Source organism: Pistacia vera, unplaced genomic scaffold, assembly GCF_008641045.1.
Source record: "Pistacia vera cultivar Batoury unplaced genomic scaffold, PisVer_v2 Contig503, whole genome shotgun sequence".
Classification (NCBI taxonomy): Eukaryota; Viridiplantae; Streptophyta; class Magnoliopsida; order Sapindales; family Anacardiaceae; genus Pistacia; species Pistacia vera.
Window position 1 is genome coordinate 2,315,150 of NW_022196339.1, and position 16,375 is coordinate 2,331,524.

At 45.4% G+C, this 16,375-nt stretch overlaps 1 protein-coding gene across 1 annotated transcript; it reads left to right on the forward strand.

Annotated features, from left to right (window-relative positions):
- The first annotated feature begins 3,872 nt into the window (after positions 1-3,872).
- LOC116105714 lies at positions 3,873-5,785 on the forward strand. The gene is made up of 2 exons (XM_031392122.1): positions 3,873-4,790; positions 4,910-5,785. Exons 1-2 carry the CDS (start codon positions 3,873-3,875, stop codon positions 5,783-5,785), a joined length of 1,794 nt encoding a protein of 597 aa, XP_031247982.1.
- The last annotated feature ends 10,590 nt before the right edge of the window (positions 5,786-16,375 follow it).

Consider the following 16,375-nt stretch of genomic DNA (forward strand, 5'->3'; position numbering starts at 1 on the left):
AAAAAAACATGGGTTGTTTGGTGTTTAAATGAATGTCGCCTGGAATATATTTGTGTAAGTTATGAGTATTATATACAGGGTAAGGATATTGTAACTTAATTTTTTTAACTTGTTTTTTTTACATTTCTTGTGAACCGTTAATTTGTGTAAGTACAATAATGATGAGATAAATGTTTAAGGTAGTTACATTAATGCAAATTAACTCAACACATCTTGTCAACATTGGATCCATATAGATGAACGGTTCACAAGGAGTACCAAAAAATGAAGTAAAAAATTTAAGTATATATATGCAACTAGAAAACTAATTTGAACAATCATTCTCTGCTTAATAAACTAGTTATTAAGTTTTGAAAACTATTGTAAAATATAATTGCAGAAATACAAAATAATAGGGACTAACAAAATAGATGAAAGATAATGGATTCATGATATAGAGAAAGAATAGAAGGGCTAAGATGATATTTCCTTCTCATTCACTTGTCTTTTAATTTGGTACATCAATTTTTAAAGGGGGGAGGGAGTTTATATACTAATTTCAGCCACCCAACTAACCAATGAAATGTTGCCAAGCTTAAGAACAATTATGCAACACCATCATTTCAATAACTTGACCATAGCCAATGTCTTCTCGTGGTTCAGGTATGCTTCATCCTTTGTCCAATTTCATTTCTTATGACCGTTTGTCTACTAACCATAAAGCTTTCCTTACTACCCTTGACTCTAAGTGGAACCCACAAACTTTTCCCAAGCAATTCAAATTTTAGAATGGCAAGAAGCAATGACCAGAGAAATAAATGCCCTTGAGAAGAATAATACTTAGACTATCACAACTTTACTGCATGGTAAACAAGCCATCGACTGTAAATGAGTATATAAGATAAAGTATTGTTCAAATGAGACTATTGAAAGGTATAAAGCATGTTTGGTTGTTAAAGATTTCACACAAATGGAAGGGGTGGATTACAATAAAACTTTTGCGCGGGTAGCAAAGATGGTACAGTTCGTTGTTTTTTTGCTATAGTTGCTATCAAGAGGTGGTAATGAAGAAGTTTATATGCAAGTGTCTCCAAGTTATTTTTGATAGGGGGAGAAAGAAAATTATGTATATCACCTTAACAAATAAATTTACAAACTTAAACAAGCGAGTCGTAATTGTTTGACAAGCTAAGTCAATCTTTGATTTCTACAGGATATACTCAATCAAAGCAAAATCCACACTTTTCTTCAAAAGGATGTCACATGGCTTTATTTTTGTCATTGTAGCATGTGACTACATGGTTGAAATCGAAGGCTTGAAGAAAATGCTCAATGATATGTTTAGCATAAAAGATCTTGGTTCAACAAAGTATTTCCTTAGCATTGAGGTAGCTCATTAATGACAATGAATCTTTCTTTGTCAAGGAAAATATAGCCTTGATATTCTACACGATATGGGAATGTTAGGTTTCATCCTTCCAAGACTCATGGAAATAAACTGATTGCTTATGTAGACTTTGATTAGGCAGGTTGCCCTCTAACTCGTCGCTCCACAAATGGTTTTTGTATCTTTCTTTAATCTAGCCTTGTTTCATGGAAAACAAAAAGGCAAAGTGTTGTTTTAAGATCCTCTGTTGAAGTAAAGTACCGACTATGGCTTAAGCTACATGTGAGTTACATTGGTTGGAGTCTTTATTGGCTGATTTTGGTTTTAATTCATCCACTCCAAGCATTTTATATTGTGATAATTAGGCCGCTCTTCATATTGCTACTAACCTTGTTTTCCATGAACGGATTAAACACATTGAGTTAGATTACCACTTCATTCGTGGGAAGATAAAAAAAGGATTGATCAAAATAGAACATATTTCCACCTTAAAACAGATTGCAGACATTTTTACGAAGCCTTTGGCTAGTGAGCACTTTGACTGTCTTCTTGGCAAGTTGGGCATGATTGACATACATGCTCCAACTTAAGGGGGAATATCATGGAGCAAAATTGAAGGAGCAATCTATGGAACTTATTGTGTAGACAAATTGAAATTTAAGCAGTTTGTGGATGATAATGGCTCTATGCATATATTGCTCCTGTTTATCTTCATTTTCTTATTTTTCTCCTTATGTGTAACAAAATTTGATTCTTTCTTTTCTTGGACTCTAAGTCTCCGTATATAAATTCTATTGTACATGACACATAATAAAAAAATACGATAAATAGTTAATCTTTTCCTATTTTTCCTTGTTAAGTTTTTATTATTTCATGACAAACAACTTAAAAACTATTTCTTTTTTGCTGATCAATTTTGATTGATTTAAGTTAGGCGCTGATCATGTAATCAGGCTTTTCGATTCCGGAAGTGAAAGTCGTTTGTCCTCTTTTGACTTACATACATAAATTCAGTTTTTGATAAAATAGTATTTTAAATTCGATAGTATACTATTTGTTAGGGCCAAAATCGTCATTGGCCTAAATAGGAAAACGGGCCCGACACTGAAGAAGAAGCTAGGCCCAATCCCGATATGACCCAACCGGATTAGGCCCATTCGGTACAAGATATAGCCGGCCCAAATCACGTGGGCACAAGCCTCCTAATCCCAGTCCATTTCCTAGGTCCATGGGCGAATCCAGAGCCCATGACCCCCTCAGAATACTTTCCTACTCCTGATCAATCTCCCATTCAAAGTCACCTTCCTATTCCTGATCACTTTCCTATTCGGAGTTACTTTCCTGATCAGAATCACTTTCCTATCTGGACATTGGTAAGACAGCTTACCACGACCCTAATTCTTCTAGGGTTTGCATCAGAGTCATGCTAGGACTCCTACTTCTACCATGATTGAGAGACCAGACAGTCACTATATAAGCAGAGGCCAACCCTCTCACAAAGGACATCACATTACACCTTCACACCCGAAGCTCCTACTCAAGAGCTTTACATCACTGTCGTAGTCACAGTCCCCGACTAGACTTCCGGTAATCTCTACTCCCTAGCCCTCACTATATTAGCCTCTCTCAGCCTTGCTGACTTGAGCATTGGAGTGCCTACGGCAAACACTACCTCGGTGTTTCCCGTTCGCTTCACGCGTGTGTTTCTCTACGTGTGCAGGTATAGTAGATCGCTAGTGGCCTCATCCTCACAGGATCAGACCTTCCTTCCGTACAGGTAAATTTTTACATCTACAGTTTGGCGCCTACCGTGGGGCCTCTAACAATCATTCGGCTCGACGAACCTTGCTACGTGGAGGAACATTCCATGGCTGACAACTCCGATAATGCTAATCCCGGCCTCGAGGCCAAACTGGAAGCTCTAACCGCTCTCATGCAATAGAACTTGGACAAGGTGGCTGCATTGGAAGCTGAGAACAATGCGATCCGGACGGAAAACGTGTCCGTCAGGTCAGAAAACCAATCCCTCAAGGAGAAGGTGAGTCAATTCTATGACCTAGAGTTCCTTCCCGGCCAAGTACCCCCTAATCGGTTCCGCGCCCCTATCCCATCCATGCAACCACTCTCCATACCAGAGCATCAGTCCTCGGCCTTCGGTAAAGGGCCGCGTCAGTTAAGAACACTGGCGCTTGACGACTCCGTTTTGACTAATGGAGACAAAGATATGCCAGTAGAATACCATCCAGCCGACCCATCCCAGCCTCGTGACCAAGATAATCCAATAACAGAAAGCCCACATCCACAAGACCAGCCCATCCTCACTGTCCTGCTCCACCTCCAGTCTACAACCCAAACACAAACCCCATTCGGCTCGGCTCAACCTCGCGGGTTGAATGGCCAAACCAAACCAACCCCAACACTCGAGCTCATCCATCCTAACAGACCAAGCGACTACCAATCGACTCCACTGACCATTCATGTAGGGTGGAACAATAGAATAGTGACAATGGGAGTCACCCAACCGGAAGGGATGAACGAAGATCCATGCTACCAAGGAATGCACGACAGAATGATCTATCAGACTACCCCCCGAGGGATGACCCAACAGAATGTGCTGAGAGCGAATGCAGTAGCAGACCCAGTAAGACAGGATGACCCGGTAGTATCCCCCTCTCCTATAGAACAAGTACTGGCCAAGAGACTGGCCGACGTCAAGGCAGTGATGAGATGCATTCCAAGAATGCCGGTCCCAACCAAGAAGAGCAAGCCCCATTGTTACGCGGATTCACCCTTCGTGGACGAGATCGCCCTAGCCGACTTGCCACAGAAGTTCACTATCCCCAACATGAAAATGTACAATGGCACAACCGATCCGGACGATCACATAGCCTCGTATAAGCAACGGATGTTCACCGTCTCGAAACCCCGACCGCTTAGGGAAGCCTGCATGTGCAAAAGTTTCGGTTCGAGCTTATCCGACCCAGCACTACAATGGTGCACGAACCTCCCGAATGGATCCATCGATTCGTTCGCTCAACTCACCGACACGTTTGTGGAACAGTTCGCCAGCAGCAAGAAACTCGAGAAGCTGTCAGCCGACTTGTATAGAGTATACCAGAGAAGGGGCAAGCCATTGAGAGAATATATCAGTAGGTTTAACAGAGAGAAGATTTCCATCCCAGCATGCAACCCTGAGACAACCGTAGATGCCTTCAGGAAGGGTCTCCTCCTGGACGGAGAGCTATACAAAGAACTTACAAAGCTGGGATGTACAGCAATGGAAGACGCCCTGGTCTGGGCAGTGATCCAAATAAGGTGGGAGGAGGATGAGATAAACCGAACGATTCACTCTAGATATGAACCAAGGCGGAGCGATAGGAAGCTAGAGCCTGGACTGATAGACACCGCTACCACCCTCCAACACGTAATATGGGCAGAGTCAGGAAGCCTTATGATCGCCAACCCTCGAGAAATGATAACAGGTAGTTCGGATCGAACCGACCCAGAATACCGGAGTATAACCTTAACGTCGAACTGACCCAGGTCGTAGCAATAATAAAAGGATTAGGATCCACCGTCAAGTGCCCTGGAAAGCTCCATCCCGAGGCAAGGAGAGACACAACCAAGTGGTGCAAGTTTCACAACAACCATGGGCACAACACCGTAGACTGTATTGCCTTACGACTCGAGGTTGCCGCACTTTTGAAAAGGGGACATCTCCGTGATCTGCTTACTGACAAGGGGAAGAACACCATTAGCCAGAAAAGCTCCAAAGAACCGTTACCCCCTCCGTGGAAACCCACACTGAAAGGTTTTTGTTCGCTCATCTTCGGAGGATCAGAGATCAGCGGGGTAAGTTACTCATTGGCCAAGCGGTATGCTAGAGCCAACCACCACCATGAAGTCCAGTCCATCCATCCGATCTCGCGGTCACACTCTCATCAGGTAATTCAGTTTAAAGATGACGAACCAGTCACACTGGCCGCTCTTTATCACGACGCTTTAGTCGTATCCCTGCAGATTGCCAATATCCTAGTGAAAAGGGTGTTCGTAGATGGAGGTTCGTTAGCAAACATCTTGTTCCTCGAAGCAGTAAAAGCAATGGGACTAGAAGAAGCAAACATCAACAGGCGGCTGACACTGCTGGTTGGGTTCAGCTTGGAGCAGAAATACACTATTGGAGAGATAGTCCTTCCCATCTATGCCGGCAGAGTGAACAAACAGACTGTCTTCCTGGTGATCGACTGTCCATCTCCTTACAACGTCATTTTGGGCCGGCCTTGGATCCACGACATGTGGGCAGTCCCATCTACCTTCCACCAGACGATCAGGTTTCCAACTAAGTGGGGGGTACGAGAGATCAAGGGCGACCTCAAAGCTTCCAAAGACTGCTACAAGAACGCATTCAAGAGCAAATGAAACTCTTCATAGCAATTACAATCTCATCCAACCCCTCGGACCGAGCCTGACCAACTGACCATTGAGGAGTTAGATGAAGCGCAGATACATCCGGACGACCCCGAGAGAAAGACACATATAGGTTCCCACCTCGAACCCGAGACAAGGGAGAAGCTGATAGAATTTCTCAAACAAAACGAAGACTGCTTCGCTTGGTCCCACGCCGACATGACCGGAATCAGTCCAGACGCAATAGTCCACCAGCTCAAGGCAGATCTGGATCACCCACCAGTGAAGTAAAGGAAGAGGAAATTCGCACCTAAACAAAATCGGATCGTCAATGAAGAGATTGAAAAGCTCCTGAGCAACGGCATGATCAGAGAGGTCCACTACCCCGAATGGCTAGCAAACATCGTGGTCGTAAAGAAAAAGTATGGGAAGTGGAGAGTCTGCATCGACTTCACTGACTTGAACAAAGCCTGCCCCAAGGATTCTTTCCCACTCCCACATATCGACATGATGGTAGATGCGACCGCAGGGCACGAACTCCTTAGTTTCATGGACGCCTTCTCGAGATATAACCAGATCCTGATACATCCGAATGACCAAGAGAAGACAGCCTTCATCACAGAGAGGGGAACCTACTACTACAAAGTAATGTCGTTCGGACTGAAGAACGCCGGGGCCACTTACCAATGGCTAGTCAACAGGATGTTCTCCAACTACTTAGGAGAGACTATAGATGTTTACATCGATGACATGCTCGTCAAGTCCCTGATAGCCGAACAACACCTTGACCACCTTAGCTAGGCATTCGACGTCCTCCGGAAGTACAACATGAAGCTGAATCTAGCCAAGTGCTCATTCGGCATCTCATCAGGTAAATTCTTGGGCTATATGGTTACTCAGAGAGGGATAGAAGCGAACCCCGACCAGATCAGAGCGATCCTCAACATATCATCCCCTACTTGCATCAGAGATGTCTAACGCCTTGTAGGACGAGTGGTTGCCCTGAGCCGCTTCATTTCCAGATCAGCTGATAAGTGTCACCTATTCTTCCATGCCCTCAAGAAGTCCAAAAAGTTCAACTGGAACCCCTCCTACGAAGAAGCCCTACAATAGCTGAAGAGGTATCTGACCACACCCCCGCTTCTTTCCAAACCTGTGGACAGGGAGAAGCTCTACTCTTACCTAGCGGTCTCAGAGACAACCATCTCAGCAGTGCTAGTTTGGGAAGAAGAATCAAAGCAGTTACCGGTCTACTATGTGAGCAAGTCGCTCCTCGACGCAGAAACTCGGTACATTCAACTGGAGAAACTGGCCCTTGCCCTCATCCATGCATCCAGGAAGCTCAGGCCGTACTTTCAGTGCCACTCCATTGTTGTAATCACCTCCTTCCCGCTCAAGAAGATACTACACAAACCAGAACTATCAGGCCTACTCATGCAATGGACAGTAGAGCTCAGTGAGTTCGACATAGCTTACCAATCCTACACCGCCGTCAAGTCCCAAGCACTAGCAGACTTCATTGCCGACTTTACACCAAGCACCACCACCCAGGTCGAAAGAGAATTACTATGCATGAACGGCGCACCACCCTCAAAGTGGACTCTCCTAGTAGATGGATCGAGTAATGTCAATGGAAGTGGACTCGGAATAGTACTGATCGCACCAGAGGGAGACATCATCCAGCAAGCAATTCGGTGTAGGTTCAAGTGCACGAATAACGAGGCTGAATATGAAGCCCTCATAGCCAGACTTACCTTGGCCAGAGAAATTGGAGCCAAGAAACTGGAAGTAAAGTCCGATTCCCAACTCGTAGTCAATCAACTACAAGGCACGTATCAAGCACTCGATCCAAAGATGACATCTTATTTGAGCATGGTCAAAGAGCTGCAGGCCCAATTCGAAGAGTTCTCCATCGTACAGATCCCCAGAGCTGAGAACTACCATGCTGACGCCCTAGCCAACCTTGGCTCGGCACTCCCACGTTCCTCCCAGTCATCCATCCCTCTCTTATTCATGCAATGGCCAGCCAACTGGAAGGAACAACCACCGAACAGGTCTCCCGTAGAAGCCATGGGCATTGAGCAAGCCGACTGCTGGATGACTCCGGTAGTAAGATACCTGGAAAATGATGAACTCCCGGCTGACAAGAACGAAGCACGCCGATTGAAAGCAAGAGCTGCCAGATTCACCATACATGAGGGCCAACTCCTCGGAAAGTCATTCTCAAGCCCTTATCTCAAATGTGTAAGCCCAGAAGAAGCCCAAAGTGTTCTAGCCGAACTCCATGAAGGCAAATGCGGGAACCACATAGGAGGCCACAGTCTTGCACACCGGGTGATCACTGCTGGATATTACTGGCCGACCATACACACCAATTCGACCGCTTACGTAAAGAAGTGCGACAACTGTCAGAGGTTTGCCCATGTCTCACACCTCCCACCAAAGCGACTCCATTCCATCCTCACATCTTGGCCATTCATGAAGTGGGGAATGGACATCGTGGGAAAGCTACCTACTGCACCAGGGCAACGAGTCTTCATGTTGGCTGTGACAGACTACTTTACCAAGTGGATCGAAGCCGAAGCCTTCGCACAAGTCAGAGATCGAGAGGTAAAAGCCTTCATCTGGAAGAATGTCATCTGTAGGTTCGGAATACCGAAGGAGATTGTCACCGATAATGGATCCCAGTTCATTAGTTCAGGCTTCAGGGATTTCTGTGACATGTGGGGAATAAAGTTGAGCTTCTTAACACCTCGCAACCCCCAGTCTAACGGCCAGGCCAAGTTATCAAAAAAAACCATCATATAGACATTGAAGAAGCGATTGTAGAAAGCTAAGGGCGCATGGGCAGATGAGTTACCCAGAGTCCTCTGGTCATACCGAACCACGGCTCGATCATCAACGGGTGAAACCCGTTCTCCCTCACATACGGTTCTGAAGCAGTCATCCCAGCTGAAGTATCAGTTCTATCCACCAGGCTCCAATGGGTGGACGAGAAATCAAACAGTCACAACCTTTGCTAGAACCTAGACACTATGGACGAGCTACGGGAACGGGCGAGCATCCGTAACGCAGTTTACCAGCAACAGGCCGCCCGACATTATAACCGCAACGTGAGGATCCGTGCTTTCAAGATAGGCGACTGGGTCCTCCGCAGGGTCTTCCAAAACACCAAGGAGATCAACTCTGGCAAACTCGGCCCCACCTGGGAAGGTCCTTACAAGATAATCAAAGCAGCAGGGAAGGGCACCTACAAACTCCAGACCCCCGAGGGCAAAGACATCAACAACAGTTGGAATGCCATCCACCTCAAACGCTACTACTACTAGGTGAACTTTGTTTGTCATTTTTTTTTTTTTTAAAAAGGATGAGTGGGCCTATCCATCTCCTCTTAGACAGTCAGTCTCATGGCCAGAAATTTAATGAAGTATTATTCAGAAGTTTTTTGTCTCCAAACCAACCCCGGTCAATGAATTACTATCACCTTCAGATCAGCCATGCCGATAAACGTACTAACGCCTTCAAATCAGCCCTGCCCGATAAACGTACGTATACCTTCGAATTGACCCTGCTCGATTCACGATGACACCTTCAGATCTGCTATGCCGATAAACGTACTAAGGCCTTCAAATCGGCCCTGCCCGATAAACGTATGTACACCTTCGAATCGACCCTGCTCGATTCACGATGACACCTTCAGATCGGCCATGCTGATAAACGTACTAACGCCTTCAAATCGACCCTGCCCGATAAACGTACGTACACCTTCGAATCGACCATGCTCGATTCACGATGACACCTTCAGATCAGCCCTGCCGATAAACGTACTAACGCCTTCAAATTGGCCTTGCCCGATAAACGTACGTACACCTTCGAATCGACCCTGCTCGATTCACGATGACACCTTCAGATCGGCCATACCGATAAACGTACTAACGCCTTCAAATCGACCCTGTCCGATAAACGTACGTACACCTTCGAATCGACCCTGCTTGATTCACAAGGACACCTTCATATCGGCCTTGCCCGATAAACATATTTACACCGCCGAATCGACCCTGTTCGATTCACAATGACATCCTCCGATTGGCCCTACCTGATTCGCGAGTTGCACCTTAGTATTGGCCCCACACGGTCTACGAAACTCAGCACGACTTATGATCCACACCACCCAGTCGGCCCGATCCGACCCAAGAACTGAACTAAAGTTTAACTTCGTTCATCCAAGGGAATGTACACTCGGTCGACCAGACCGAATGAATGGTCCTTACACCATTGACAAGCGAAGCACTAACCCAGCCCAACATAAGGCTTACATGCCCTAGCCACTGGGCCACTCTAAAGTAACATACACGACGTAGTGCACCTACAAGTAAAGAAACAACAGTTCATTCATCCAAGGAGACAGCATCAGAAGTCAAAATGGTCAAATGTTATATATATAACATCAAACGGCTCAGTTCAGAATACAAAAAATGGCACACACGCCAGACAAAAGGGCATCGTAGGCCCCAAAATACATAAATAAAGAAAAAAGCTAAGGATCCTCAACACGAGCTTCATCCTCCATCGCCGAATCGGTCACCATGTCCGTGCTGCCAGCGCTCGGCCTAGCAGCCTGGCTGCCCGCATCATCAACACCCGATGGCCTCGGCTGGCTAAGGTCAGGCATCTGCTCGTCGTCCTGCCCCCCTGGATGACTACCCCATTCTTCCAGTAACTCCTGCATAAGCAAGATGTCTTCATCTGGATCCCAATGAGAGGTCCATCCTTCCTTGAACTCCAGCATGAGCTCACCTCGGGCCTTAATGATAGCATCATCAGCAATGGAGATGCATTGCTCCCCGAGAGACTCGACCTCTGCGGTTCTCTCAGCCAACTCACGCCTCAGTCTCTCGACCTCATGCTCACTATCCCTCAGACGATGCTGAAACTCTTGCTCCGCCTTTCGGGCTGCCATCTCCTTCTAGCGTAGGCTGCTGTTGGCCTTGGACACATCTTGTATACGTTTCTCCTGCGCCACGACGAACTTCCTCATGTGAAGACTGCTAGTGAGTACCTGCACAACAAAACATTGCAATCAGAACAAGATCCAGAAACAAAAATCATGAAACACTACTGTAATACCTGAACGGCGCGGGCTACCCCCCAATCAGCCGCAGCAACTGCACCCATCTGGTTAAGCCGTGCCTCGTTCGTCGGGAACAAAAATGAGTCGGCCAACTTACTCATGGTAGTCGCATCAGAGTAAGTCGATGCATTAGCCGGAATCGTGATGGTAATCGTTCCAGCCTCTTCATCCATTACCGCGGTCTGGGATGACCTGGCTCTAGTTGCAGGCTACTGACTCGGTGGCTGCTAACTTGGTGGCGTCGCTAGCACATCTTCTGCTCCTCTGTCTTCCCTGGCTAAAGACTCCCTCCTCCTCTTCTCGCGGCATCGGGCAATAGATTCGCTCGCGCTCGAGACGGTCAACTTCTTCATCAGTGACTCTACAAGTGCAAACTCTCCAATGGTTAGTGGGTTCAGCTCGGACTCACCAAAAATGATATGGTTGCAGTATCGACTCAGAAGCACATCCCAAGTCTACTTCAGCGAGGGGAAAGGAGTACCTCTCTGTATCGCCTCTACTCCGGCCCAAAGAATGCTGGTCCTAAGGTTGGACTCTACTAGCACTACTCGTCAATCCCTCTGCTCTAATGGGATGGCTAACACTCTCTGGGTCGCTACGTCAAAGCCGCCTCCGCTTTGCCCAGCCCGATTGAACTCAAGCTCTGCAAACAAAAAACACAATCAAGATTTAGTAATCAAAAGTACGAAAGAAACAACTAAGTTCTCACCAGTTGCTCGCCAGCCGATCGGGATCTCGCCCTGTCCTCTCTCTCCAAATACAGTTGACCCCTGAGGTAGAAATATCGGTCCTTCCAGTTCTTATCACTGGACCGTAGGTCGGTCACCAAGTGAGACCGATCATGCCTCAAGTTCAACAAGTAACGACCCTTCTCTTTATCATTCTCTTTCAAGAAGTACGAGTACAGCAGCTCGTGTAGCCCGAACCTCACTTGGTTTTGAACACAGAGGTCTTCCAAAGCCATTAGCAGTCTCCAAGCATTCGGCATAAGCTGAGACGGGGCAATCATGAAGTGGTTCAGCACCTCCCAGACGAGGCGGGGCACAGGAAACCTCAACCCATCATGAAACCACTTCTCATAAACACTGATCCAGTCTTTTGCCTCCCAATCAACCCGTTCGTACGACCGCGGCATTCGGATATCAACCGAACTTGGAATGTGATACAAGGTCCGGATGCACCACACATCACTATCTCTCGGCACGGGCGGATAATCTCTAGTCAAAATCCCGTTGCCTTGTTGGCTCTGCTCTTCCTTAGAGCCACTTCCAGAAGAAGATGGACTATCAACTCTTTCAGAGTCTTCCCCACTCCTCCTATGCCTGCCTGAGCCACTCGGCCCAGCCTCACTCGACCCTGGAGCGGCTATACTAACTCCAGTCGGCACGCCCACCGGAACACCCCCCTCAGGCATCATCACTATAGTCGGGGCACGTTCGTACTCATCCCCTGGGTCTGCCACAATCCCGCTCGAACTAGCCGATTCAGAATCCGACATGTTGGATTAATAGCCCAACCCAACAGATCGACCCAAGCCTCGCTCCTTACTGCCAAAAATGCTAAGTGTCAACCACCCGACCCGAGACACCGACCTATTATTACTCGCCCTTCAGTACCGGTCTACCTACCCGGATACAATTTAACCTAAACCTTGGTCGACCCTCCCGGTCGATCGATCCGGCTCTGGATTCTAGCCTTTCTCGGCTCACCCTGGGTGACCGACCCCGCCAATCCCTGATCGAGGTATCCCCTCGCTCGCTTAGGTGACCGACTGGTCCCCAAGGTCAACTTAAATTCTACTCGCCCCTTCTCACCAATCAAGCAACTCAAATCACCCGCTCGGTTTGGATGACCGACCGACTCTACACTCCTCTCCGCTCACCTTTCCCCACTCGGCTAGATGGACCGGACGACCGAACTCCCCTATAACACCAAGATGGTACCCCGTTCGGTCAGGCAAATTGACCGAACGAACTTAAGTCTAACTCGACTTCGCCTTCCCAAATACCGTCCAAAACGTCAGAAGAAGGCCTAAAAAACCAGTTAAGACGCCAGAAACCCACCGAAAATACCAAAATTCATGCCTATTCTAAAAATCTATACTCAAAACTCCTCAGAACAAGTCAAAAATATCCAGAGCTTAAAAAATTCATCCTATTCTTCCAAAACAAACACAAAGAAGAAACAAAAGACGCCATGAAAGAAGAGTGTTTATCGTGAAAAAGCCGGACTCTGCCGAAAGAAGCTGCCGTCGCGAAAATGAAACCAAGAATGCAGAAGTAAAAATATTTTTCTGAAGAAAAACGGAGGAAAATTACAATGGGAGACGAACGGCTTGTTCACTCGTTTTTAAAAGAAAAACTGACAGCTTGAAACACGTGGCAGCCCACGATTGGCTATGAGTTAGAGCACCTTTTCGTTTTCCCGCCTCGAAAATCAGGATTTGATATCTGTCGAACACGTGGCAAGCATCTACGGCACCTAGGAATCCGCACGATCAGTCCCAATCAACCTACCTCCCCGACCGAGCTAGCTCGCGACCGCCAGAACAAGACCCAACAGAAGCCCATGATTCACAAGTCCAGGCAAGCTTACCGACCGACCAAACAGCCTGAGAACGGCCCGACCCGATCTCTCCGTAGGTAAAAAGGTATGGGTACGACCCATTCGTCCTTCTGGAGCAAACGAACCGACAGAGTTAAAGCTCGCATATTTCTTTCATTCGATCGCCCGAACACCCCGACCGAGCAAGCATCCAGTTTAATGCTCATGTTCATTCGACCCAGCCCGCCGAGCGGACACCGCGGCAATAGTAACACCTCACCTCTTCAGTCGGTAGGACGTACCGAACGAGCTTATGAGCCCCCGAATTCTCGTTGTCCGTTCCTTCGGCCCTTCACACTGATCGGGCACAGCACTCCATGACGGCATACTCCGGATTGGCAATGGATACCGAACGACCCCAGGACAAAAATCACTTGCAGGATCAACTACACTAATAACCGATCATCCCGGAAGAATGACCAAGCGCCCATCGATCGCTTCCTACTCTCTGACTTAAGAAACTCTTAACTCCGAGAGTGGGGAGCAAACTGTTAGGGCCAAAAATCATCCTTGGCCCAAATAGGAAAACGAGCCCGACACTGAAGAAGAAGCTAGGCCCAATCCCGATATGACCCAACCGGATTAGGCCCATTCGATACAAGATATAGCCGATCCAAACCACGTGGGCACGAGCCTGCTAATCCCAGTCCATTTCCTAGGTCCATGGGCGAATCCAGAGCCCATGACCCCCTCAGAATACTTTCCTACTCCGGATCAATCTCCCATTCAAAGTCACCTTCCTATTCCTGATCACTTTCCTACTCAGAGTTACTTTCCTGATCAGAATCACTTTCCTATCCGGACACTGGTAAGACAGCTTACCACGTCCCTAATTCTTCTAGGGTTTGCATCAGAGTCATGCTAGGACTCCTACTTCTACCAGGATTGAGAGACCAGACAGTCACTATATAAGTAGAGGCCAGCCCTCTCACAAAGGACATCACATTACACCTTCACACCCGAAGCTCCTACTCAAGAGCTTTACATCACTGCCATAGTCACAGTCCTCGACTAGACTTCCGGTAATCTCTACTTCCTAGCCCTCACTATATTAGCCTCTCTCAGCTTTGCTGACTTGAGCGTCGGAGTGCCTATGACAAACACCATCCCGGTGTTTCCCGTTCGCTTCACGGGTGTGTTTCTCTACGTGTGCAAGTACAGCAGATCGCTAGTGGCCTCATCCTCACGGGATCAGACCTCCCTTCCGTACAGGTAGATTTTTACGTCTACACTATTTATCCAAAAGATGGAGCATATACTCATTTCAATTCTTGTATCCCTACTGAAGTTGCAATTTAATTGATATAAAAGGTGGATATGCATTAATTGATACATGATCTCTTCATCTAATAATGCCATTAAGTTGGAGGTACAAATTAAAATTGAGATATAGAAGTTGAAATATATACAGTAATGTTATAGCGTGAAAAAGTATTTTGTCAAATTAAATCTATAGTTGAGATACAAATCATGAATACTTCCTTATTTTCTTGGCATTGCTCATTGTTAATATAGACCGATTAATTAATGCGGAAATAAAAAAAATTCTGAAAGTTTTATAATAAAATAATATATGTAATTTTGTAATTTAACACTTTTTTACCGTAAAAAGGCCTAATTTTAAAAAGATGAAGATGTCACAGAAGAGAATGATTGTTAAACTCTTCTTCATTTGTTAAATCTCTAATAATTATGTTATTTGCTAATCAAGAAATTATTTAGTGTATCACTATATATTACTGACTTTTGCATGCTCATCTAATAAAATTTCTGAAATATATAAATATATTGAAAAAAAAAAATCAATTTAATGATGATTTAGTAAATCATTTAAGAAAATAAATGAAGAATTATATTTACTACATAAGCAATATTGATGACATAGCGAGCATTATATTTATTATATAATCAATTAAGCAATAGTAAATCAATTTAATGATGGTTTAGTAAACATCTCAAGCTCGGTCGAGCTCGAGTTTGATACTGTAGCAACCAAGCCTAGCTTGAGAAGTTATATACTCGATTCGGCTCGATTCGTTTACACTTATAGATACTATTATCTGATTTGACCATAACAAAAGGAGAAAGACAAGGTACTAATAACTTGTTAGATGATGCTCTAGCTCATGAGCTCCAAGAGTGAATGAGTACTTGAGAGCTCCAGTATCGTTAATATTCTTTATAAGGTTTATCACTTGCAGATTAGAAGACGGAAAAAGGATTGGAATGATTCATCAAACTACTTAGTACAACATCTGATGTAAAGCTTTTCTCAAGTAGATTGGTAAGCTAGAAAAAAGAAGGAAAATTGACCATTCACGCTAGTCAAACCAACTCTGATATCATGAGAAATTTAGAGTGAACCCAAGAGAAATGAGAACTGAAATTCTTATTAGAAACTCTGCTTTTATAGTTATAAAAGAGTGCAAAAGTGGCAAAAGAGTTCGCACGTTTTGCACCTGAACCCTGAACGAAATAAAGACAAATACGAAACTAAGATAATAGTAAACACACAACACATAAACAGTAAAGAGAAAAAGTAATATGCATGATTTATCCTTGTTCACCCAATTAACCAGCTATATCTAGCAGAATCGATATTATTTCAATATTGTCTCATCTCTCTCGTTTACAATGAATGAATTTACCTTATTGTTTGCTACCACTCATTACAAAAGAAAAATGTCTTTATATATGCTAGGTTTAAAAGATTAAAATATAGTATTATAAGGATTCATATTCCTAAGTCCAAACCCAATAAAGAACTAATAACTTAAAATAAATCTTTTAACAACTCTTCATGAAAAAGGCCAAACCATCTGCGGGCTCGGGGGGGTTGCCCCCGCGACCCCTACTTGCTTACCGGG